The sequence below is a fragment of the Doryrhamphus excisus genome, chromosome 2 (assembly GCF_030265055.1).
Source record: "Doryrhamphus excisus isolate RoL2022-K1 chromosome 2, RoL_Dexc_1.0, whole genome shotgun sequence".
Taxonomy (NCBI): Eukaryota; Metazoa; Chordata; class Actinopteri; order Syngnathiformes; family Syngnathidae; genus Doryrhamphus; species Doryrhamphus excisus.
This window is the reverse complement of record NC_080467.1, coordinates 6827412-6851470: the sequence shown is the minus strand read 5'-3', so window position 1 is coordinate 6851470 and position 24059 is coordinate 6827412. Positions and strand designations below refer to the sequence as shown.

Genomic DNA, 24059 nt, shown 5'->3' with positions numbered 1-24059 from the left:
GCAAGACATGATCTCACGTCTCTGAGCTATTTCCAGATCGCGGAGGATCAGATTTTAATCTCACAGTTTAGCACTTGAGACCGCAATGACGGCAGGGGGGATAGCCGGAGAGGAGGGGCAAAGGAGGACACATGGAGAATTTGGGATGGACGTCTGCCAACAGATGAGAGCAGAGAAGAACTGAAGGGGGCCGGCCAGATGGAGACATTGAGAGGATTGGGATATAAAGATTGACAGATTCATACAGTCCACCATTGCATGTTTGATTCCAGACCACAACTCACACGCCACTGAAAATAAGAATTGGGACACTTGCAAGGCAGATGTCAAAGCTAATGCATACGAAGGTCTGGATGGATATGTATAAGCGCATTCAACTGGATATATTCATAATATTATTATGAATTATAGTCTTATTTGGAAATAACAATGGTGGCCATTCACATAATCATTTACTTTTTTCTGCATGTCCCCACATTGAGGAGGGAAATGTAAAAATGTGACACTGTCCACATGAAAACATTTAAGCAGAAGCCATTGCTGTTATTTAAGCAATAAACTGGCACTCCGTGTGACGTCATCACAGCGAGACCCCAACTGTGGTTCACGTCGCAAACGCTACAAAATATGTCATCATTTTCACGTCTCTATTCTCTATAGAGATGCCCAAAATGAGTTTTAGTTGCTTGAACGCAATATGCCGCCTGACAAAAAGGCACGAAAAGCAAAAAAAGACGGTTTTTGGACTAGCTGTATGTACGTGTGTGTACGTGTGCTAGAGGGATACATGCTGCGTTGCCGCACCTCGGAAATCGGAACATATCGGGAATGACGTCACACCCTAACGACCGCTAAAGACAAGACTGCACGCACAATTGACGTATATAACAATTAAAGAATACAATATAAAGACAAATGTGTCATAATTATTCTCTCACTATAAAGACAAGTGTGTCAAAAGATGAGATGAGCACCCACTACGTGTGTTCAAATGTCCGAGTGCAATTCAAGGCAACAGGAAGTTATCCAAAAAGCACAAACAAGACAAACAACGCGTTAAATGTTATTGCTTTAAAAATTAACGCCAAAAATATTATTCCATTACAGGTTTAACTGGTGATGGAAATGATTTCGTCATTATTATAAATCCGTGATTATGTTAATCCCCGTCTGTCACACCAAGGCTAACCGCTAGGAGCGCTAGCATTCACTCACTTTAGTCAAAACGAGCGTAGAACAAGAGTGGCGCCAAGGCATGGCGGCTGACAGTTTGTAATGAGCCAGCCAAACCAAAACACGGTCCTATAAGTTGAATTTAGCCCATTTAAACCCTATTTTTGGATAGAATATTGCGTCAAAATGCAGATTACTTTGAAAACTTTGCAGCAGCAGACGTTCAGAATCGACATAGACGAAGAGGAAACGGTAAGTCAAACATGGAGGGAACGGGAGTTGGTTTGCACTAACGCAATAAAAACAGCATTTCAGTCTAGACAACGTATTTATTTTAACTGAAATAATTGGACATTTGTTCCGGTTTAACAATTTCACACAGTTGATCCGTCTTAAATGTTACAGTACTCGATATTTGTGTCTGGTTGCAATGATTGACGGTACGGACTGAAAACAAATATTAATATTTCGCCATATCCGGCTGCTATTCACAGATAATCTTTACTTTATTTCGTAACTACGAGTCTCGTCTGCCCTTCGTGTACTTGTACAAGACCAAGTAACTACAAACAGGGTGGCTCTCTGGCCGTTTTAATACTTTATGACCAAGTATACTTTGGACCTCAGTTGTGCTACGTTTACTGTAGGTACTCATGGGCCTTGAATGCCACACCAGGTGGTCTTGGGTCCGAGACCCTTTTAAGGAGTGTTGGTGCAAATTGAATGGTCTGCCTGAGTTTGACCCAAATGAACACCAAAGTCACTGGGAGATTGGTTCCGCTTCCATCTCAATGATAATAACCATAATGGCTTTCATAGGAGCTGATTGTTTCTCTTCTCTTGGGAGCTTCTAACGGTGTTCATTTGAACTTCCATGGTAATGGTTTTTCTTTACTTGGGCGTATTTTGACCAGAAGAGCCGACCTTCCACTTGTTTACACTTGTTTACACAGAAAGAAGAGACCAAAGTTCATTAATTAAACAGCCATCCTAGTCATTCCATGCAGCATATGCTGTAATAGTCAAGAAAGTCAGGTCTTACAGACCAAGTTACATTTTTAAATTCATTTATTGGATTGTGTTCGGAATTACAAAATGCCGTAACCTGAGGACCACCGACTCCACCCTCCGATTTCGCCTTGTCTTTACTCTTGTCCATGTTCTTCCAATAGTTGGCTCCTCTCAGGCAGCTGAAAACACGAATAAACATCAAAAAGCGTTTAGCTAATGTTTTCTTTTGATGTTACTGGTTTTGTTGCAATATTGGCTAAAGATCAATTCGTGTTGCTGTCATGTTTCCCTCACAGGTGACGACATTAAAAGAGCGGATCGAGCAAGAGAAGGGGCAGGACAATTTTCCAGTTGCCGGGCAGAAACTAATCTATGCTGGTATTTTATGGACTATTTTCTTTTTCTTTTATTGTATTATTTTATGTCCATTGGTCTTACATTAGGCTGCACGGCGGTCGAGTGGTTAGCGCACAGAACTCACAGCTAGGAGACCCGAGCATGCGTGGGTTTTCTCCGGGTACTCCGGTTTCCTCCCACATTCCAAAAACATGCTAGGTTAATTGGCGACTCCAAATTGTCCATAGGTATGAATGTTAGTGTGAATGGTTGTTTGTCTATATGTGCCCTGTGATTGGCTGGCGACCGGTCCAAGGTGTACCCCGCCTCTTGTCCGAAGAAAGCTGGGATAGGCTCCAGCACCTTGTGAGGATAAGCGGTAGAAAATGAATGAATGGTCTTACATTGCATTGTTCCATGGAACGTGGGTGCCAAGGTGGTGAAAGCAATGCACAGAGTGAACTCTCTTCCTGCCTGTCAGAGGCAAGAGAAGAGGAAAACAGATACATGGCAATATACTGAGGCTAGCAACTGTGTTTTTGTGATTATTTGTTATTGTCCCAGGCCTCGGGGCCACTAGACATATTTTCTCAGAATGAAAAATGTTGTCCCGTTTTAATTTCACAAGGATTCGTGATGTGTTTTTGGACTGTGGGAGGTAGCCAGAGTCTCCAGAAAAACAAGTTATGGGCTGCAGATGGCCCTCGGGCAGCTCTTTGGACACCCTTGCTCTGTAGATGCGTTCTTTGTTTATTATGTTGCTATTTATCTATTGGTATTTTAGAATTGGTTCATTTAATAATAAAACCAATAATAATAATAATGCAATTTTAGCCTTTATTGTGGCAGTCACAGCAGAACAGCGTGAAATGATCTTCACTTTTGTCTGCAGGTAAAATCCTCAGTGATGACTCCACGCTCAAAGAGTACAAAATTGATGAGAAGAACTTTGTTGTCGTCATGGTGACCAAGGTTTGTGGCTTTTCCTCTTTCAGTAAGATCTAATTGTAAATTGATATGATTGACGATTATCATATCATAGATTATTGCTGGTTATTTGGTGACGATTGCATTTTCAGAGGTGATTTTAGTTGTGTCCTAATGATGAACTTGTAGCCTAAAAAGGCCTCAGCTGCCCCACCTTCATCGGCACCCAGCACGGCGGCCCCTCCGACGACATCGTCCACTTCGCAGACGCCCACAGAGCGTGCCCCTGCGGATGGCCAGCCAGAAGCGAGGCGGCCTGCCGCTGCCAACCCACCTCCCTCCACTGGCGGGTAACCACGTGATAGTTCCTGTGTCTTGATTTTACCTGTGGCACCACTCATGCGTCTCTTTGCCTCCTGCAGGAGCTCGGCGGCTTCGTCCACCTTCGTCGATGAAGCAGGTTCGACTCTTGGTAAGGCCGCGTTGCTTCCGGTTCCTGTCGTACCTTTCGCTCGCTCAAACACAGAATTGACTGCTGAAGTCCTCTCGTAGTGACAGGCCCATCGTACGACGCCATGGTGACCGAGATGATGCTCATGGGCTATGAGAGGGAGCAGGTGGTGGCGGCTCTGAGAGCCAGCTTCAACAACCCAGACAGAGCCGTGGAGTACCTGCTCTCGGTAAGGAACATAAACATCCACTCGCACCGCCTTCATACTCGAACTCACCAGAGCTGCACCGGTTGCTACTGGAATCCTTTTCCACACCTCCATGATGATCACTCTTGGAGCTGTGGCAATTGTACAAACCATCAATAATATACAACATGCAATATTCCATGGTGTGGCATCAACAGAGGCTTTTGGTGTATCTGGGGTGGGTACTGTCACGTCTGAGGTGAAGAAACAATCTCTGACCTACGTTTCCGCTTCCAACTTGGAGCATTACATAACATCCACCTTAGTAGCTGCTTCCTGTCAGTTTGGTGCTCCACCAATTGCAACACAGTTCAGAATCAATATTCAATAACATGACAAAAACGTCCAAGTTGTTCTCCTCCATGAGACATGGTGGCCATAACTTGGCATGTTCAACAGTTTCGCCCTGGGGAATGCTAACGTTATTGTTGCCCTGCTAGCTAAATAGTGGTGACGGACGTCTGTCAGAGGTCCTGGTTCTGAAGACCATGAGAAGATAAGATGGACCTGGTAATGCTACATAGAGCAGTGCAGCCAAAACACACCCTAGGAAATGACCATAATAGACTAGACATGTTCATGGACAAATGCAAGGATTAAAATGTGAATGGAGGTCAGTGCTTCTCATGGTCTTTAGGCTAGCAGAGGAGGCTTTGCTGGCCCTGCCTGCACGACGCTGAGAATCCCTGAGAATCCGTACTGTAACAAAAATGGTTCTTGAAATGCGAGCTACTGTACAAGAAATCTTCCACACAACAAATTCAAACATTTTTGTGAACGTACCATCAGGGCATCCCAAGTAGGGAGCAGGTCCAAGCCAGAGGGTCTGATGCCGCATTGTCCGCCCTGGGTGGCGCTCCAAGTGGACCTACGGGTGATTTAAGCAACCCGCCCAGCACCGGTGCTCCAGAGGGTGCAGGTAAGAGGAACCTCGCACATGTGGTCATGTGGAAAACGTTCCTTTGTGTCGCCTATTGAATCTGCTCGTGCTCTCAGGTAATCCGCTGAGTTTCCTAAGGAATCAGCCGCAGTTCTACATGATGCGGCAGTTGATCCAGCAGAACGCTGCACTGCTTCCGGCTCTGCTGCAGGAGATTGGCAGGGAAAACCCGGAGCTTCTACAGGTAGGTATAGGTAAACATGGATTTTGTTCCGGAATTTCTCCCATGTGAAATAATGGAAGCAGAATGAATCCGTTTTCAAAGCTCAATTAGTGGTGAACTTGGGATGGGGCATTTTTCTTATATTTTGGTTATTAGACAGCCCCCAGCCAGTATTTAGACAATGCTGAGTCATGTTTTTTCTTTCTCCACACAGGAAATCAGCAACAATCAAGAGCACTTCATACAGATGCTGAACGAGCCCCTTCCAGAGTCGTCGCCAATGGGCGGGGGCACCGCCGGGGCGCCGGGTGACTCTCAAGGCGGCGCCAACATGAGCTACATCCAGGTCACCCCGCAGGAGAAGGAAGCCATCGAGAGGGTGAGGAGTAACCGACTCGTTGCCCTGAGAAAGGCGTGTGTGGCTAGCTATAGCATGTCCCGTGTCTTGCAGCTAAAAGCCTTAGGATTTCCGGAGGGGCTCGTTATACAAGCCTACTTTGCTTGTGAGAAGAACGAGAACTTGGCGGCCAACTTCCTTTTACAGCAGAATTTCGATGACGACTGATGGTGATTTCAACCCTGACTACCACTTGATAGAGATTTATTTCTACGTTCGATTTCTGTCATCGGAGATACATCCACGGTATCATCTATTTACACATCTACCCCCCCTCGCCATACTCCAGTAATAATTTCACTATAATTATTATTATTATTTTTTCAATCATTGTTGTTTACACATATGTCTTATTTTGACTATGTTTTTCTAAGTTTGAGAACTAAAAGTGCATTAGTAATAGCTTTCTCCCCATTGTACATTCTTCATGGGTAACCATGTCCGTGGCTTACAATCACGGTAGGCTTCCATTCAACCTTCAATAAATGCAATATGTGTTCTGACGCCTATTTCATATTTTCCTATTCTTGCAATCAAGCACTGCTGTATTGATTGTATTGCCGACCGCCAGCTGCTATTGAATGTCTAGGGCGCTGCGCTTCCTGAGAGGACCGCTAGAGGGCGGCATAGACCATAAGGTGGACGTCTCCAACAGCCCTGAGGTGAGTGAGGTCAATATTTACTAGTTTCATTTTCTGTCTTGGGACTTGTTATGGGATATTTCTGACTATGGTTCTTTTTGGAGGACATAATTACACATATAACTAAATAAGCAGCTCATTAAGTTATGAATTAGTGTGGGGAAAAATCAATATTTGGCTTTTCTGAGTTCTAACTGTAGTTATAGAATGTTGTATTGTGGAGTTAAACCATGCCAAAGGATCAGATCATGACTTTTGAACATTTGGAAGTGAGCCCTGAAGGAACTTTGGGATAGGTGGTGCCACTTTGTGAAGTCACATATGGTTCACAGTTAGGATGCGCTTTGGGCGTGTGACCAATCACAGCGGAGTGGGCGTGCCCGGGGGCGGGCTGTGGGTGGAAGAAATGTAAACAGCGTTTTGGCGGGAAGTACGAATGAAATAAAATATAGGTGCATGTTCTGGAAGATCTAAAAGGCTTTGTGTAGGGTTCTTGTGTGTAGCTGCTTTGTAGGAGACCACCACTCTATACAAAGGGTGGGATAATGAGCATATTAGGTCCACTTAAATCATTAGTGAAAAACTTTATTCCATAGTTTAAATTCTATATTTCTTTATTTGATGCATATAATGTTTATTAAAGTTTCAAATGATGAAGTATCATTTATTGAGTGAAATGTATATTGTCTGTTTGTCATTTGCTAGTGTTCATTGATGGATAATCGTAAGGCGACCACAACAAACCCAGCAGACCTTCCCCGGCCAACTTTTAATATGCACATGAATGCATCTTTGGAAAGCAGCAGTATGTAACAATTTGATCCTTAAGTCAGACAGGGCGTGCCAGTATATCCTACAGTATTTAAAAGTGGCTTAAATGGCGACAACGTACCCCGGTGGGCATCCTCAATATGGCAGACCAACACAAGGGACCACTGTTCCATTATCTGAAATACATTTTATTGTACTGTAAAATACAAAACCATAATAACAAAGGATTCTTATCTACAAATGTACAAGGATCAGGATTATATTACATTATTTGGCTTGAACACAAAAACACAACTTTTTTTTTGTTCAGAGTCACTCATTTCATTAGAAAAATATGAACGTTTTTCCATATAAATTATTGCACTCTGCAACCGCAGTGCATCTCAAGATTGCCATCACCGCTGGAAAGTGAAAGTCATAACCTGATTATTTTTGGAATCTCATGGCACTTTGTCACTACTTCCTGTTTTTGTCCATCTTTGGTACCTTTTTTTTGGAAGCGCTTTGAGCACCATTGGGTATAAATGGTCGACCATTGTAGCTGAGGTCAATGGAGTGGCAGGTGAAATGTGACTATATATAAATATATATGATATGCTTCCATACAGTGTTGGATGTGTCGCTGCAGGTAGAAGGCCTCTGGAGATGTTTTCTCTTAATGCTGGTTTTTCCACGTCAAGAAGAACCAAATTCCAGTTCCAAGAGTCTCTGGCACGTGGTCCTCAGGTTTTTGTCACATAAATAAAAGGACTTCCAGTTTTGCTCCCTTGTACAACCCAGACAGGTCTCGTCTTGACAGTCGCTCTTTAAGCCATGAACACCACAGCGCGTCTTGTTGGCGTATCCCAAGGCAAGTCCTGCTGAATTAGTTCTGCAGCCGTCCTTGGTCGTCGTCATCCGGTCCTCACAAGTGTCTCTTCATGTGTAGGGCCAGGTGGTCCGACCTGGAGAAGGCCCTGTCACATTTCTGGCATTGGAAGGGTCGGTGGCCTGTGTGCTTCCTGTAGTGGCGCGTCAGCTCATCGGAACGGGCAAACTTCCACCCGCAGCCCTCCCAGTCGCAGTGGTAAGGCTTCTCTCCTTGTTATCGGAAAGACAATGCACATAAATGGAGTTAGCCGTGACCTTTGACTCCAGAAGAGGTCCTTCCTGTTGTGTAGCTAAAAAGGCCCAGCTAGAGCTAATGGAGCTGCTGGGGGTTTTATGTTTGGGTAAGGCTACAAGGCTCCCATCCCCCACCCCCCATAACCAGGTTCCTTTTTCATAGCATGCGGTGCACATAGGCCGCGGGTCCTCGGGGTGTGTCAAATGTTTGAAAAGCACTTAAGTTCTCTTTTTAAAAGTTAGCTTTTAGGGGGTAAAATGCAAAAATCACGGTGTTCCTAGAAGTAATTTTCACTTGGCTGCTACAGAACCAAAGTCAAGTGAACATTTCCAGTTTCCTGTACATTTTCGTGCAGAAAAATGCTGGAAAAATCTTGGAAATAATTGAAGAAACTTGTGGTGAAATGCTTTTCATGTTAGCATCTCTAAATGTAGCGTAAGTGCTCTATTTCTCTTATTAGAACGAGGTCTTAAACATTGGATTTAATTGGCTGTGGCTGCAGGCAACCTCCTGGTGTACTTTTCATGAACACCACAAGATGGTAGCAACTGCATTTTGCGGCAACGTGAGCGGTCGGCCTCCAGCTGCTTCATCTAGCTCTGCATGCACGTTAAATGCTGCTGGACAGCATGAGCAACACCGGCTCTGTTGCAGTACATAAAGTCTCCGTTTAGCATGTAAGATTACATTTGGTGTTGATAATTCTCCAGGAGCAGAATGTAACACAACCATACTGATTCTGGCACAGCTGGGAAGCTAGCTGTACCCACTGCAATTTGCTCATGTACCACCCGGGTACACGTAACACTGGTTGGGGATCAATGGTTGAAAAGACCAGAGTGAACAAAAGGTGTCTATATTCATCACACTGAGCTGAACGGATGGTTGCATAGTACCCACAATGGTACCCACATACAGTACATGCATCCTGATGTTGATATGGCAGGCTATACCGGGGGTGTCCAAGGTGCGGCCTGGGGGCCATTTGGAGCCCACAGCTTGTTTATTGGCCCAGCACAAGCATGAAAAGCTGAAATGTTTTCCAGATTATAAGCCACACTTTTTTTTTCATGGTCTGGCGTGTCCTGCCACTAATTTATAAGGGCATATGGGGGTACGCTCCCCATATGTTTGAGGACATGATATCTCGCCTTACATGACGTATCTTTCTTGTTTTCCAATGAAAAGCATACCTCTAGAAATATGGATTTCTTAGTTTTCATCACGATGTGTAGCTTCGATGTGACGGAATCGCTAGATGTTTCAGTTTCCCCACATCGTGCTCACATAAGCGTACAGTTGAAGGTGGCAAGGTGCGGTAGGAAGCGTTTCCCTTGGTGCATTACCTGTATGTGTGCGGTGGTGCGCTTTGAGGTGCGAGCTCTTGGTATAGGTCTTCCCACAGCCGACGTAGTCACACGTATGCGTGGCCACTCGTTTCCTGGGCCAGGAGCGGCGCCCCCGCTTGGGCTTGGGTTCTTCCGGCATGCAGTCGCCGCTGGAGACCATGAGGGGGTCTGTAAAAAAAAAGAGCACCTGTTTAATACAGTGACGGTGTCAGAAGAACGCCGACGCAAAATGGAGGGAAAACTAAGCCCCTTAGTTTAAAAGAGTCGTCCGTATTGTGCAAAAGGACGAAAACAATACGTTAAATTAGCGTCACATCTGGTCTGGTTTCTTGAAGTCTACGATGAAGAGATGCTTTTGTATCCAAGGCCACGGGATGTTGGTTTTAATCTCTTTCAAGCGCTCCTGTTGCTCTGTAATTACAACCCACAATGTTGTATAGGATATATTTAAAGGGACTTCACATGCCTCGCCGCAGTCTGCTCTTTGTTAGTGTATGCGTGTCTTCTCTTTGACTAATGGACAAGCATGTCAAACGACAGATGTCCGTGTTGCGTGAGCACGCACCTTGGTATTGCTGCATGGCGGTCGCTTGAGGGTAGGCGGAGTATCCCTGCGGGGAGCTGTGGTGGTATCCGTGGGGAGGTAGAGGAATCTGCGCGTGAGGGTGGCCCAACACCTGGTGTTCGCGGCTCAGAGGGTGTTCCGGTGAGAGGGACGAGGATGAGGATAAGCGGCCGCCCGTCATGGACCGCCCCGTGCTTCCGGGGAAGCCGTGCAGGTCCAGCTGGCCTGGTCTCTGCCTCCCCCCGCTTAGGTGGAGGTCCATGGGCTGCGTGACGGTACAGTTACTGGGTGTCTCCTGCTTTATCCGGTGGCACGTAAAGGGCGGCGAGGTGCGGGCAGGGGGCGGATCTGCCGCTGGATTAACGCAGGCTTTGCTGACGTTGACCCCCAGGCTGTACTCCCCCAGGTCCACTGTGGTCTTGACCACAAACTTGCCATGGAGACTAGTGGGGTGAAGGTACGCCGGGTCCAGTTCGGGTCTCATGAGCTCCGCCACAAAACCTCCCGACGGGGAGACGTCGCTAATGTCCGGGATGGTGTAGAGCAACTCGCCGGCTGAGCCCTGAGGGGACGGTAATGGGTACGAGGAGGGGAAGGAGCCTGGCGATGGGGGCTGCAGGGCTTGGGCAGACCCACACACCATGGCCTCGTCCTGCTGTTGCTGCTGCTGCTGCTGGAGCATGGAATTGGACAGAATGAAGTCATAGTCTAAGTCCAGGTCTGGCTCAGCGTCTTTCTTGGACATGCTGGGGCTTGTTGTGCTGGTGGTGCTGGGATGGTCTGGCTCGGAGCTCCCGGTTGGCACGCTGAGTCTCTTAAGATGGGACAGCTCCTCCTTCCATCTCTAGAGGAAATTTACAGAGGCATCAGTGGCGAGAATCATACAGCAATGTTGTCGACACTGTCCCTCAGGATAAGGTCAATATGACTGGACTCAATATTATTATTATTATTGTTGTTATTATTGTCATTATTCCTGAAGCAAAGATGTGGTCAGTGTAGCACCTATGCGTACGTAAAGCGCAGACAGGCTTGCGCTACATGTTGTGTACTGTGTACTGTACATGTACCGATGTCCTCGCCACTGGTCTACGACTTATGGACAACCAATTGCCAAGCCCCGCCCATGCCTGTAAACACATTAGCTTGATGGCGGCCATGTTTTTCAAACAATCATCCCCACTTTTTACAGACATGCGCTAAAGCGAACACCAAAATGAGCGCTAAACCCTCCAAAGTTACAGCAGGTGTCGGTAGAGCTGTGTGAGAAATTTCAAGTCGTTTCAATTTCAAGGGGTGCATCAACAGCGCCACCATGCGGTGCGTTTGCTAGAAAAATTATAGCGTGAATGTTTTGCCAACCTTTCAGCCTTTTGTGTGTAGCGTTCAGGAGCGCTAGTTAGCTCATCCCTGGGGTACTCCGCTTGATACTCCACTAGTATGCAAGATGACATTTAGCATTTAGGATTATTTTTCTTTAATTTTTGTCTTCACTGAGCATGCTCTGCCAGCCCACCGTCAAATCATATTCATATTCCATTAATTTGCCTGCCAAAACTACTGCTAAATTTGTCTTCTATTAGCAAGTGTACATACACTTCTGTGACATATGATGCGGTATGTTTTGGATCCTTACTATTTTGTTATTGTTTTTCTTGTCCATTTTGTGCTTCATTATTTGTCATTTCACCTTGATATGGTTTGGTATGACAAACTCTTTCCTAAAAAGTAGAGGCTAGCATGACTAGCAGCAAATAATGCATGAACCTTAAACGACTCCACCTGCAAATACTCTTGTTTAGAAACGTGCCAGTCACCACCTGTCCAAATACTTTTGATCCCTGGAGGGTCTGTAATTCCCGTAGTCCACACTTTAATCTTCATATTGAATTTATTTGACTTATTTTGTGATGGAGGAAGTATCAGGGGTGTCCAAAGTGCACCGCAAGGGTTGGTTTTGGCCCACAACTTATGTTTTACCGGCCCTCAGCTTACTATGCTAAACTACTATGAAAATAAACCACATTGACTTTCAATGAGCTATATGATTAGATATTACTTTTGTTGAGATGTAGACCTGTGTCAAAGCCCCCCCCCCCACAAACACCCACACACCAATTCAACTGTATTGATGAAAAGTTTGGACGCCCCCGTTGACCTTACAGTATAGCCATCCCACTCCCTTTTGGTCTAGGAAGGTGCACGCCGCATCAAGTGTGTCTGCGTACACAGTAGTACTCTACCGGTACAGTACTGTATTCATAGAAGTATTCATAGAAGTATTCATAGAAGCAGGCTTCACCCACCAGGTTGGCACTCGCTATGGCTTTGGTCTTGGTAGCAGGGCTGGTAAAGGTGGATATGGATGGCAGCAGCGTCCCCCCTAAAGCCATCTCGACGTCATTTGGAGGCTGCCTAAAACAACAACAAAAAGTCAGTCCTCCTCGGTCCTGATGTTGTAGTCCTCCACGTTTGTCCTCCAAAATATCGTTCGCACCTCATTCACAGGAATTTATATTGCTTTCAGAAAAAGAAAAAAAAAAGCAAAGAAAATAATAAGTCGCTCCAGTATGTGTCACGACATTCTGCTTCCGCTGGACGTGCGTGCCACGTACTGCGCGTGGGTGTTTCAGTTTATTCTATTTTTTTAATGATTTTTCGCGGGAAGACCAGAAGGCGCCGATCGTCCGGGAATCCCTCTTTCCGCGCGGCCGTGTCGCCGTCGTCGTCGTCGTGGCCACGCAATTGAGCGTCTGGCTGCGGACTGAGAGCGGCGTGTGAAGCGGTGTGCCTTTAAATCGCTGGGCGTGGCCTCGCCTGCGTTGCCTGGCAACCGGGCCAAAAACATTAACGCGAGCGAGGCAGCACGTTGTTTGTGTTCATAGCAACAGTACCCATCCGCACTGCTCTTACTCCTGTCGTACTTTTTCTTACTTTTGTTAAAGTTTTGAATGTTCTCATGGGAAGACTTAGTTTATTTTGTCCGGGGTGGGGGTGTTATGGCGATGTTCATACTATGTTAGCCACTACATGTGCTTTCATTCTTCAGTTCATTCGGTTCATTCACTTCAGTTCATTCAGTTTTTCATTAGACTTGTTTTCTTATCTTTGTATGTGTGTGTGTGTGTGTTAAACATACTGCCTTAAACATGCTAATTATTTGCCATTATTGTACATAACACCACGTTGTACCCCTACACTCCCTATATATGGATGTAATGCTGGGGACTATGTATGTATGTTTTGGGTTTTCTTTGGCTTGTTTGTGTTTTTAATAATATCAAAGCGGAAAAAGTGTCATTACAACCATAGAATAAGAACATGTAAATAAATAGTCAAATTATTTGTAATTATTGCAGGATACTATTTTGAATATACCGCCTCATTCCACCTCTAAAATCCTATAAATCTACCAAGTAGTGTGGAAACTTTGATAACAGTAAAGTGCAATGATAACCATAGAACCAAGAATAACAAATAATTGACTTATTTATAATTATTGCGACACCCTTTGAGGACACCACCCCACTCACAAGACTTTGTACCCCGAAAAGACGCGATGGGTTTTAGATAATGCACCTCCCAATTGGAACGTACCACCAGATAAATTTGTACTTCAACTAAAAAAATGGCTCATTTCCCAAGTGTGTTTTGCTTTTTTCTCCACAGTGTACTTCCTGTGGTGGCTATTGTCCCATCCTTGTCGCTGAACCTCATGAGCAGTGTACAATGTGTGAATGTCTGTCTTCTCAATGGCTTTACATTTCTATTGAATAATAATCATGGGTTAGAATTGATGGCGCTGTTCAAGGCACCTGTAGCGCTTCGCAATCATTCCATCCACTCTGTGGTGGTTATCTACGACTGTAGTCACAGCTGACATCAACATGGCTGCCAGTTCATGCCTGCAGCCTCTCTGACCACCACCCAACATTCATTCCCATTTATATGCAGCACAGGATTGAACCCTCAACTGAAGCCCGAGCCAAGAATACATACCGTTTGCTTCAAGGTGCATTTTTGACTATTGATAGAGCACAAAATAAGGCCAATGTATTTATTAGGGATGTCTGATGTTGGCTTTTTTGCCAAAGAAACGATATGCCGATATTGTCCAACTCTCAATTTCTGATACCGTTATCAGCCGATATCAGCTGGTACTGATATGTGTAACATGACATAGCTCCTGATGGAATAAACACACACATTGTGTTGTTCATCAGTATGTGTTGTATCAGCATTTTTTATATCGCTTTTCATGCTCGGGGAAAAAAAATCTGTTCCCGATATTACATTTTTATGCTGATATCGGGACGATTATTATGGACACTGCTAATTATGCACATCCCTCGTATTTATATGTATTTAGAAAACCAGGATGTAGTGAAGCATGTAGTATGTAGGCCACACGGTCAGGAGATGGGAAGACCTGGCTGGAATCCACCCTTGGCCATCTCTGGGTGGAGTTCTCCCCGTGCATGTGTGGGTTTTCTCCGGGTACTCCGCTCCCCCCCATTAAAAAAAAACAAGTTAGCTTCATTGGCCACTCCAAATTGTCCATAGGTATGAATGTGTTTTGTCTATATGTGCCCTGGGATTGGCTGGCCACCAGTCCAGCTGGGATAGGCTCCAGCTTACCCCCACCCTAGTGAGGATATGCAGTATCTAAGACGGATGGAGTTTTCACAGTTGGGAAATAACAGCCCCTCTGTTGACGATTGCTAGCAAGGGTTGTTCCGTCTTCCGGCTGGTGCGTTCAATGGGCTGTGGTTTTCAGTTTTGATCTGTACAACGGTCAATCCCAAGAGCATTTTTACATCTAAAGTACTGCTAGTTATTGTCTTTGTACAGGTGAATAGTGTTGATCCAGCTGTTTTGGATCATAGACTTGTGCCTCATGTTCTTACGGTGTCATATGCCCATTCAAATGCATATAGAAATATAGATGGCAAACTTGTGGATCAATGAAGTTTCAATAGTTTCAATAAACAACATAGAAATACAGAATGTCAGACTTACAGTATTTTCTGTGACAAAAACCCCGCCGATCAAATCTTCCTCTTCCAAATTCCTTATGTCCGTTCACCAACCAGCGACGCAAACTTGACACCCGACATGAGAAAAGCTGGCCTTGAGGAATATCACTAAACTGTTTCAAGTGCTGCGTTTGAACAGTTTTTTTTTTGCGGCGTGTTTACTCAAAGCTAGCAGAGCTAACACCAACCTCTCTCTCTCTCCGAGAGACAATTATGGCTGCAGAAAAGTTTGAGAGCAAACAAGCCTTCGCCACTCATCCTGCTGCATCAGGATCTTGTCCGTTGGGCATGTCAAACAAATGTTCCGTCACTCCAACAGGACACGCTGACTGCAGCTACTTAGGATTGCCTGAGTGCACGCCATTTTGGTTAGCAAACAGAAAAAAACTGGGAGGTAAAGACACATTTGGAGGACAGCGTGACGGCTTTGGTGAACAGAAATTGTATCCTGCGGCAGATAATCTCGTATCTGCAGCAGGATTTCACAAACTGAGGCTTGGGGGCTCAAAACGGGTCCCAGTTGTTTCTTTTATTTCATTGATCATCAAATTGTGTGAAGTCTTCCGTTGTGTTCTTGATCTGTAGTTAGGTACAACAACGTGTCTATGTGTCTAAGTCTAGGCCTGGAGAACACTCCAAACCATCTCAACGTACATTCTATTGAAATATTCCTGTAAATACCCACACGGCTCAAACCACAGCACCTAGTTTCTCCGCGCTTCCTGTCGCCGCACAATGCAAGCTAGGTCATTACAGGCAGTTTCTTTATGCCGCCGGATAATGGGTTTTGAAAATGATCCCGAAAAGAAAAGGTTGACAGCTGAGGTGCTTTGGCATTGCAATAACAACAATAATGAGAGCGTGGGGAGGGGCTGGTGGAAGAAGGGGAAAAATGACACCACTGTCTCCTCCGCAACACAATAAAGATGGCATAGTGTGTCCTACTCATGGTAAAACAGCACTAGCAGCCATAATGCTCCCGTAAAGCTCCTGTAATGCCCCCGTAATGCCCTCGAGGTCATATCATTTGGAATGTAACGACAGGCCATGTAACGACTCACAGGAGACCGGGGGGTGTCACGGTACGGCATAATTGGTCTGGTACGTGTTTCGGGATTAACGCCACGGTTCCATTCGGAACAGTACGGAAACAAAACAGAAAACCGCTTGGCCACAATCCTCATGTGAGACCAGAACTCACGTCTTTCCCTTTTCTGTGCGTTTCCAATGCACGAGGAAGCGGACGGGAATTCCCTTCTTTCACCGATAAAGCCCTCCAATAAAACCAGCCCAAACCGACCAACAACGTTCCCCTCGCAGGCCGTGACCTGCATGTCAACCAAGCTATGGGTGCATTGGTATTGTCGGAGCCAACACCGAGGAACTTGCTTTGTGCGTAGATGGACTGTGTATCAATATCTTCTAGAACTTACCTGGACCAGTGGTCCATATTGTCTAGTGGGCTGGGGCGTCTTTCCCACTTGATTTTGGGTCGGTGGAAACTATTTTCTACCACTGCGGGGGCTTGTTAACGCTAACGATTCTTCATTCTTCCTGATGCCGTGTCCTCCTCGCCAGATACACAAAGCCGTTCCATGATGGTAACCCTGTACGCCACTCAATTTCTCTTGGCGTGACTTGTGGATCCTTACTTGGCCTACCCAGGGTCGTCATCGACGGGGGCTATCACAAAGCCTGTGTTGGTATGTGAACTACATTACCCAGAAGGCTGAGCTTCCACCAATCATAGCTGAGGCTTGCCTAGGGGAAGGCCGGGGCTGGGGCCCAGTTTGGGCGAAAGGCAGGAAGGCCATGGAAACACTGCAGGAATAGGTGCAGAGTCTAGAAGATCTAAAAGGCTTTCTGTGCGGGTCATGGTGTGTAGTGCTTTATAGGAGTCGTTGTACCAAGTGTAGGGATGTTCTTACCTTAGCGCACACTTTGACTCCTCCCCCCAAAGGTGGAACCGTGTGCAGGAGGTGTACCATTTGGTGCTGATCCAATTCGGATACCGAGCCTTGGCAGAGGTCTTGGAGTCTTACTCCACGTCACGAAAATACTTCTCCAAGTGTTGAAGGGATTGGTTTGTGAGCAGAAAGCAGGCGTAATTGGCCAAGAGAGCAGCTGCTGACTCGCATCCCGATGAGAAGTGGAGATTTACACTCCTTGTTGTAGCCTGGGCTCCGGCTTAAGGCTTGGAATTCGGGGGCTTCCAGAGCCCACCCAGTAGGAATCATTTGGAGTGTTAACAACCCAAATATCGACCATAAATTCACCACGCTGGTGAGCGAAGTGCAGAAAGGAGATCTGGAGGGATTGAGGTAATTATTAAATAATTTTCCACTCATTAGCTCCGACACGGCACGCTCCCTCACAGACGTTTGCTCTTATCTGATGAAGTAGGAACGCTCACGATCACCCAGCAGCACGACCATTAGGTACAGTGACCTGCTTTCCTCAAAGTGAATTTGAGTACCAGAAGATTAGAAGTGGAGGTATTCCAGGAAGCGTTCTCCACTCTGGTCCAGATGCTGCTCAGTAATTAGAAATACTTTTCATTCTTGCGCTAATTCTTGAAAGCCTCATGCGGCCTCTTTGTCACGCTACGTAAAACTAGAACAGCATCAGCCGTGCCATTGCTTTTTGGGGGTGCAAGGTGTCCTACGTTTATCCATATTAACATTCGCTATGTCTTCATACCTGAAGTGAGGACTGACGGAATGAATGACATCCTGGACTATCAATTATCAACTTTCTTGGCCTCGCTGGCCTCCTGCCGTTGATGTTCTTCTGAGAAAGACCAGAATGGCATTTTGTTGTATTTGCCTTTTCCATAGTGAGATGGTAGCTTTGGAATGCTACTGGAATGCTACTAGGAATGCTACTGGAATGCTGGGTGCTGACTTCACTCGGCTTAGCATCTCCTTCCGGAATGGCCCACATGCATGATTGATGGGTTACCAATACCGACTCGTTAGCCACTACTCATTACCTCCTCAGCAACCACTCTACTCAATAGCTCATTAACTCTAAATGTATATGCTTAGTTCCTCAGTAACTAGTCAAGTCATTATCTCCTCATTAGTTCCCCAATAACTACTCTAAATGTATATGCTTAGTTCCTCAGCAACCACTCTAAATGTATATGCTTAGTTTCTCAGTAACTAGTCAAGTCATTATCTCCTCATTAGTTCCCCAATAACTACTCTAAATGTATATGCTTAGTTCCTCAGTAACTACTCAAGTCTGCTTAGTTCCTCAGTAACTACTCAAGTCAATATCTCCTCATTTGTTCCTCAGCAACTACTCTAAATGTATATGCTTAGTTCCTCAGTAACTAGTCAAGTCATTATCTCCTTATTGTTCCCCAATAACTACTCTAAATGTATATGCTTAGTTCCTCAGTAACCACTCTAAATGTACTATATGCTTAGTTCCTCAGTAACTACTCAAGTCATTACCTCCTCATTAGTTCCTCAGTAACTACTCTAAATGTATGTGCCTTAGTCATTAGTTCCTCATTAGTTCTTTGTTTGTTCCTCAGTAACTACTCCTACTATGGAGACAGAGTCTGCATTCTAGTACTGTATATTTGTATCTTTTCAGTCCCACATTCCCCTCTTCCTTTTGAACATTCTTCCATGTCACACAAGTGTAAAAAGAAGTGAACCCCCGTAAAACATTTTTAAAAAGTGTGGCGATGCTGCAATCCTGCTTTTTAGTTCTTCTTCTTCTCTCTGTCGGGGCTGTGTCTTCTTTTGGACTAACACAAAAGCCAAAGAAAAAGCACAACACAGCTTTGATGCTTGCTGGACGGAGATCCTGAGGGTGGAGGCATATTAGTCCCCCAAATGAGCCAACAGTAGGATCTCAGGTGGCTTTGGTTGAGACCGGATGAGAAGCTGAGCCACAGTTACCTTCAGGGGTTTCTGGCCTTTTCTGGACAACGGTCTCTTCACATTTGCATGCTTGGACTTTTGTGTGACTGCAAACATTTCATATGGTACTTTCTCATCTGAAGGTGCACGTGGCAAGTCAATCTGGAAGGCCGGGGTGACATTTGTTACTAAAACAAACATTAGAGGGAATACATTTGCATGACAAAACAATGCGGTCCAGACATCCTGGTACCTGTCGCCCAATAAGGATGTGTCATTGTGCAGTCGTTGTTATTGTTATTGCAAAAGCAGGCACATGGACCAGGCTGAGGGCTGAGAACAGGCTGGTCTTGGATAAGTGCTGGGCTTCCGCTGCAAAGCCTGGCGCTATTGATGGTACGTGACAGGGCAGAGCAGCAAGAGACGGAGAGGTCCTGCCGGGCTGCCGGCTGTCCAGCCTCTGCCTGCTCCGGGATTCCTCAGCCACCTTAAATATGCCAGTTATTTTTAACCGCCGACGTAACGGAGCCCAGCGCCGGCCCCCTCTGTTACAATATTTCCTTTCTGCCAGAAGGGGAAATGGAGGGGAGCCACACTTCCTGGTCACGTGACACAGCCCGGGCAGCAGACGGCAGGGACAGAAACACACAGGCGGGGAAGAAAATGAGGAATGAGGACTTGGAAGTGCACATCAGGGGAACCGAGTTTGCCGGTTTGAGTGCGGCCATGTTTTGCTCGTAGGAAAGTCAAGAGGCCAACAACGCATGTCATCATAGTCTGGACGGGAGGAAATGAGAGTGCGGGGTACGCTAACATCAGCAAAGAGTGTGACTGAGGGGAGGGGCGGTGCCCCTGTGACGTTAGCCCGCTTCCCGCCAGGATTAGAAGCCTCTAAAAAGCAGAGTGCGGGGAGGACGTGCCTCTCTTGTCTCTCCGACACGGGAGAGGCAGGGACTTCCCATGAGCTCACCTTGTTGACTTACGAGCAACTTGGAAGGACCCGCTGCTTCAAGTCCGCTCCCGAATGACCACCACGGCCCAACGTCACAGTCTTGGAACCCATTCTCCTTTTCATACGATGTCCTCATCCTTTATGACGCTGAAGGACATCATACTTCTCGGTTAATTTCAACATGTTGAAAGCACTTCCTGTTCGGGGCTATTGCACAGATATGACAGCAACAGAGTCAAAGTTGAGTTTAGGTGTGCTGGGATTGACAAGAGCTCCGTTTCACATTTGGATCTGATTAAAATCTTTCAGCACGATGATGAAACTCAGCGCAATTCATGAGGGAAATTTCTTTGAATCCATTGAATCCCTGAAACTGAAACGCAACGCAATAATAACACTTCGAATGATAACAATGATGATCAACGTCACCATGTCTTCATGAATCAATAGTCTGGCATTGAACCGTGCTATAGTGGTGACACTTCTACTCATTTATATGATTTATTCTGGTTATGGATGTTCTTGTTTCAAGTAATACACAAAGAAAAAACACGATTTTATGATTTGGATTGGAATCCATCTGAACATGACAAATGGTTTGTCGTTATTTTTAGCTCGCACTTTCAGACATGATATGATATGCTGCCATGCCTTGCTAGGTCCCAGGAGAATTTGATACGATTTGCCGTATTACGCTTGTGTGACTGAGTTGGCTTAGCAGGAAAGCTATTACAAGTAGCGGTGCGGCGGAAGGCCAAAAAGGTCAAGCGTGCATATACGGATGTAAATGTGTTGGTACTTTAATGTTGGTACAGCGGAAATGAGCTTATTGAAGACCGAGCATAATCAAGAAGAAGACTTTCACTCATTCATTCATTTTCTACCGCTTTTTCCTCACGAAGGTCGCGGGGGGTGCTGGAGCCTATCCCAGCTGTCTTTGGGCGAGAGGCGGGGTACACCCTGGATTGGTCGCCAGCCAATCACAGGGCACATATAGACAAACAACCATTCACACTCACATTCATACCTATGGACAATTTGGAGTCACCAATTAACCTAGCATGTTTTTGGAATGTGGGAGGAAACCGGAGTACCCGGAGAAAACCCACGCATGCACGGGGAGAACATGCAAACTCCACACAGAGATGCCCGAGGGTGGAATTGAACCCTGGTCTCCTAGCTGTGAGGTCTGCGCCGTGCCGCCCAGAAGAAGACTTAACAATGGTTAAGACCATTGTGAGAATAAGCCTTAGCGAAATCAGATGGAAGGGCGGCACGGCGATCGAGTGGTTAGTGTGCAGACCTCACAGCTAGGAGACCAGGGTTCAATTCCACCCTCGGCCATCTCTGTTTGGAGTTTGCATGTTCTCCCCGTGCATGCGTGGGTTTTCTCCGGGTACTCCGGTTTCCTCCCACATTCCAAAAACATGCTAGGTTAATTGGCCACTCCAAATTGTCCATAGGTATGAATGTGAGTGTGAATGGTTGTTTGTCTATATGTGCCCTGTGATTGGCTGGCGACCAGTCCAGGGTGTACCCCGATGGATGCTAGCATCGTGCGTTCCGTGTCGTGATGAGATTATCCTAATGACAAAATCAGCCCTTATGGTTTGCTTTCCATTTAGCACAACTACAGTAGGAATTTGTGAGGTCCCCGGGATGTACCCTACGTATTCCAGTAATATCGCCACCAACAAGACCGGTCAATTATGGTTGCTTACGGCCTGTCAGTGTTCCTATAATCATATAACAAATCCAGCTTCAGGGGGTCACCCGATGTCGACTCCAAGCTGCTTAGCTCTTAAAGTCATCTGCAAACGACATAACGATCACGATGGCTGCCAGTGTCTTGTACCATGTGACTCGGCGACCCCCGCAACGTCATCCGACTGGCATCTGAAGCCAACCAAGTAGTTATCTCAGGCTTTTAAAGTTTATACCAGAGCTGGAGAACAATCCAATTTAAAGCTTGCCAGTAGACCACATCTTTACAACATTAGCGAGGGTTCCTATGGAAACATACGAGGATTCAAGTGGTGTTTCTCTGTAAGAGATCAGGCGTAGCCAAGTATTCCCAACGAGCGCAGCGCTGGCATGGATCCACAGGCAGCTAATCAGGTGTGGACGTTCCTGATGCAGGGCGGCTGGCTTGTTTTTTGACTTGATTGATCGCAGCGTCTGTGTCGTCGGAATTTGAGTTGGTCTTCAAGAATGGATCCAGCGAGTTGAGGATCTCCAGACTGGGAGCTCCAAAAGTGGCATCATGATACGCTGACATGCGCGCCGTAATTGTTGTCAGATTGTGGCGTACGAGGCCTCGCCGTTCCTGAGAAGGAGCGCACTCGCTTGTTTTCCCACTGGGAGCACTCGGGAATGTGTGACCGTTTCCATGCATCCCCTTTTTTTCCTTTTTGGTGATTAACAGTCTGCAAGTGTGCCTTTGCAAATTGGGGGAACCTCTCTCGGAGTTAAAACGAAATGCTAACAGTACGACTAATAATGGCGAACATGAATGCCGCGGGATGATCCATGCGTTGACTCCACAATAAATCCAAGCTCGCCATCAGAGAAGAAACATAAACGTCAACAGTATTTCTTCAGACCGCCACAGCATAAACTTTAATACTGTGACATAAATCTCAAGCCTCCTTGCTACTTTCTTCACTTTACATCCACTGATCCACGCTCGTACTGTACCTTAACCCAAGTACTGTACCTCAACCCTCATACTGTACCTCCACACTCGTACTGTACCTCCACACTCGTACTGTACCTCCACACTCGTACTGTACCTCCACCCACCTACTGTACCTCCACATTCGTACTGTACCACCACGCTCGCACTGTACCTCCACCCACTTACTGTACCTCTACCCACTTACTGTACCTCTACCCACTTACTGTACCTCCACCCACTTACTGTACCTCCACGCTTGTACTGTACCTCCACCCACTTACTGTACCTCCACGCTCGTACTGTACCGCCACGCTTGTACTGTACCTCCACCCACTTACTGTACCTCCACGCTCATACTGTACCTCCATGCTCGTACTGTACCTCCAACCTCGTACTGTACCTCGAACCTTGTACTGTACCTCCACGCTTGTACTGTACCGCCACGCTTGTACTGTACCTCCATCCTCGTACTGTATCTCCATGCACATACTTTACCTCCACCCTCGTACTGTACCTCCACCCACGTACTGTAATTCGACGCTCGTACTGTACCTCCACACTCGTACTGTACCTCCACACTCGTATTGTACCTCCACACACGTACTGTACCTCCACGCTTGTACTGTACCTCCACCCACTTACTGTACCTCCATGCTCGTACTGTACCTCCATGTTCGTACTGTACCGCCACGCTCGTACTGTACCTCCACGCTTGTACTGTACCTCCATGCTTTTACTGTACCTCCACCCACTTACTGTACCTCCACGCTCGTACTGTACCTCGAACCTTGTACTGTACCTCCACGCTTGTACTGTACCTCCATCCTTGTACTGTATCTCCACGCACATACTGTACCTCCACCCTCGTACTGTACCTCCACCCACGTACTGTACCTCCACCTCCGTACTGTACCTCCACCTCCGTACTGTACCTCCACGCTCGTATTGTACCTCCACACACGTACTGTACCTCCACACACGTACTGTACCTTCACTGATCCACGCTCATACTGTACCTCCACGCTCGTACTGTACCTCCACCCACTGTTTTCATGCCTGCCATCAAGGCAACCAAATCGGACATGGCACTTTGCGGTAACCTTAATCAAACTACAAATTATCTGCTGGAATGCCGAGCCGGAATGCCGAGCAAAGAGCGATTGCTTGACAGACCCAATTTAAGTGATGGCCTCTCCAGTCTGACGTTTTATTGACATCATGCTGCGTCTTAACTGAGGGGGAGAAGATGGAGGCTGCTTGGGATTTGGGGTTACTCAAACCAGATGGGCCACCAGCTCGTCATCTTGCTCGCAGTGTCGCTCTCTTTTTGGCTCCGAGAAATACTTTAAGGCGGAATGCAGCGTCGTAAAAAAAATAGACCTTTGTGGCCCAATTTATACCGCTTGGAATCATTTGATACCGTTCCATTGATTGCAGAAA

The 24059-nt window shown here is 46.1% G+C and overlaps 2 protein-coding genes and 1 long non-coding RNA gene across 4 annotated transcripts in view; 2 read left to right on the top strand and 1 right to left on the bottom strand.

The window, feature by feature from the left end:
• Positions 1-1056: 1056 nt before the first annotated feature.
• Positions 1057-7668, top strand: rad23b (RAD23 homolog B, nucleotide excision repair protein). Its single transcript, XM_058051788.1, has 11 exons — positions 1057-1425; positions 2481-2562; positions 3413-3492; positions 3637-3797; positions 3870-3919; positions 4000-4127; positions 4935-5064; positions 5142-5269; positions 5463-5627; positions 5700-6307; positions 6992-7668. Exons 1-10 carry the CDS (start codon positions 1360-1362, stop codon positions 5811-5813), a joined length of 1104 nt encoding a protein of 367 aa, XP_057907771.1. The 5' UTR covers positions 1057-1359; the 3' UTR covers positions 5814-6307; positions 6992-7668.
• klf4 (Kruppel like factor 4) lies at positions 7104-15227 on the bottom strand. 2 transcript variants are annotated; one of them, XM_058051775.1, is made up of 5 exons: positions 15096-15227; positions 12383-12491; positions 10077-10920; positions 9509-9679; positions 7104-8137 (listed from the first exon to the last, which is right to left on the bottom strand). In XM_058051775.1, exons 2-5 carry the CDS (start codon positions 12467-12469, stop codon positions 7962-7964), a joined length of 1278 nt encoding a protein of 425 aa, XP_057907758.1. In that variant the 5' UTR covers positions 12470-12491; positions 15096-15227; the 3' UTR covers positions 7104-7961. The 2 variants fall into 2 exon arrangements, with proteins under 2 accessions (XP_057907758.1, XP_057907748.1); XM_058051765.1 differs by lacking the exon at positions 15096-15227 and adding an exon at positions 12574-12852.
• LOC131104513 (uncharacterized) overlaps positions 7950-24059 on the top strand; it is a 46981-nt gene continuing 30871 nt past the window's right edge. The window contains exon 1 of the long non-coding RNA XR_009119795.1: positions 7950-8123. This is a non-coding gene — a long non-coding RNA (uncharacterized LOC131104513). The remainder of the gene's footprint in view (positions 8124-24059) is intronic.

What these genes read in the sequence shown, in the direction of transcription:
- rad23b (XM_058051788.1), top strand. Translation starts at nt 1,360, where the DNA reads ATGCAGATTACTTTGAAAACTTTGCAGCAGCAGACGTTCAGAATCGAC. An exon ending in GCAGAAACTAATCTATGCTG is followed by an intron (nt 2,563 to 3,412) that starts GTATTTTATGGA and finishes TTTTGTCTGCAG; the next exon opens with GTAAAATCCTCAGTGATGAC. An exon ending in CCGTGGAGTACCTGCTCTCG is followed by an intron (nt 4,128 to 4,934) that starts GTAAGGAACATA and finishes ACGTACCATCAG; the next exon opens with GGCATCCCAAGTAGGGAGCA.
- klf4 (XM_058051765.1), bottom strand. An exon ending in CCATAGCGAGTGCCAACCTG is followed by an intron (nt 10,921 to 12,382) that starts GTGGGTGAAGCC and finishes AATTTCCTCTAG; the next exon opens with AGATGGAAGGAGGAGCTGTC. An exon ending in CGCCATGCAGCAATACCAAG is followed by an intron (nt 9,680 to 10,076) that starts GTGCGTGCTCAC and finishes TTTTTTTTACAG; the next exon opens with ACCCCCTCATGGTCTCCAGC.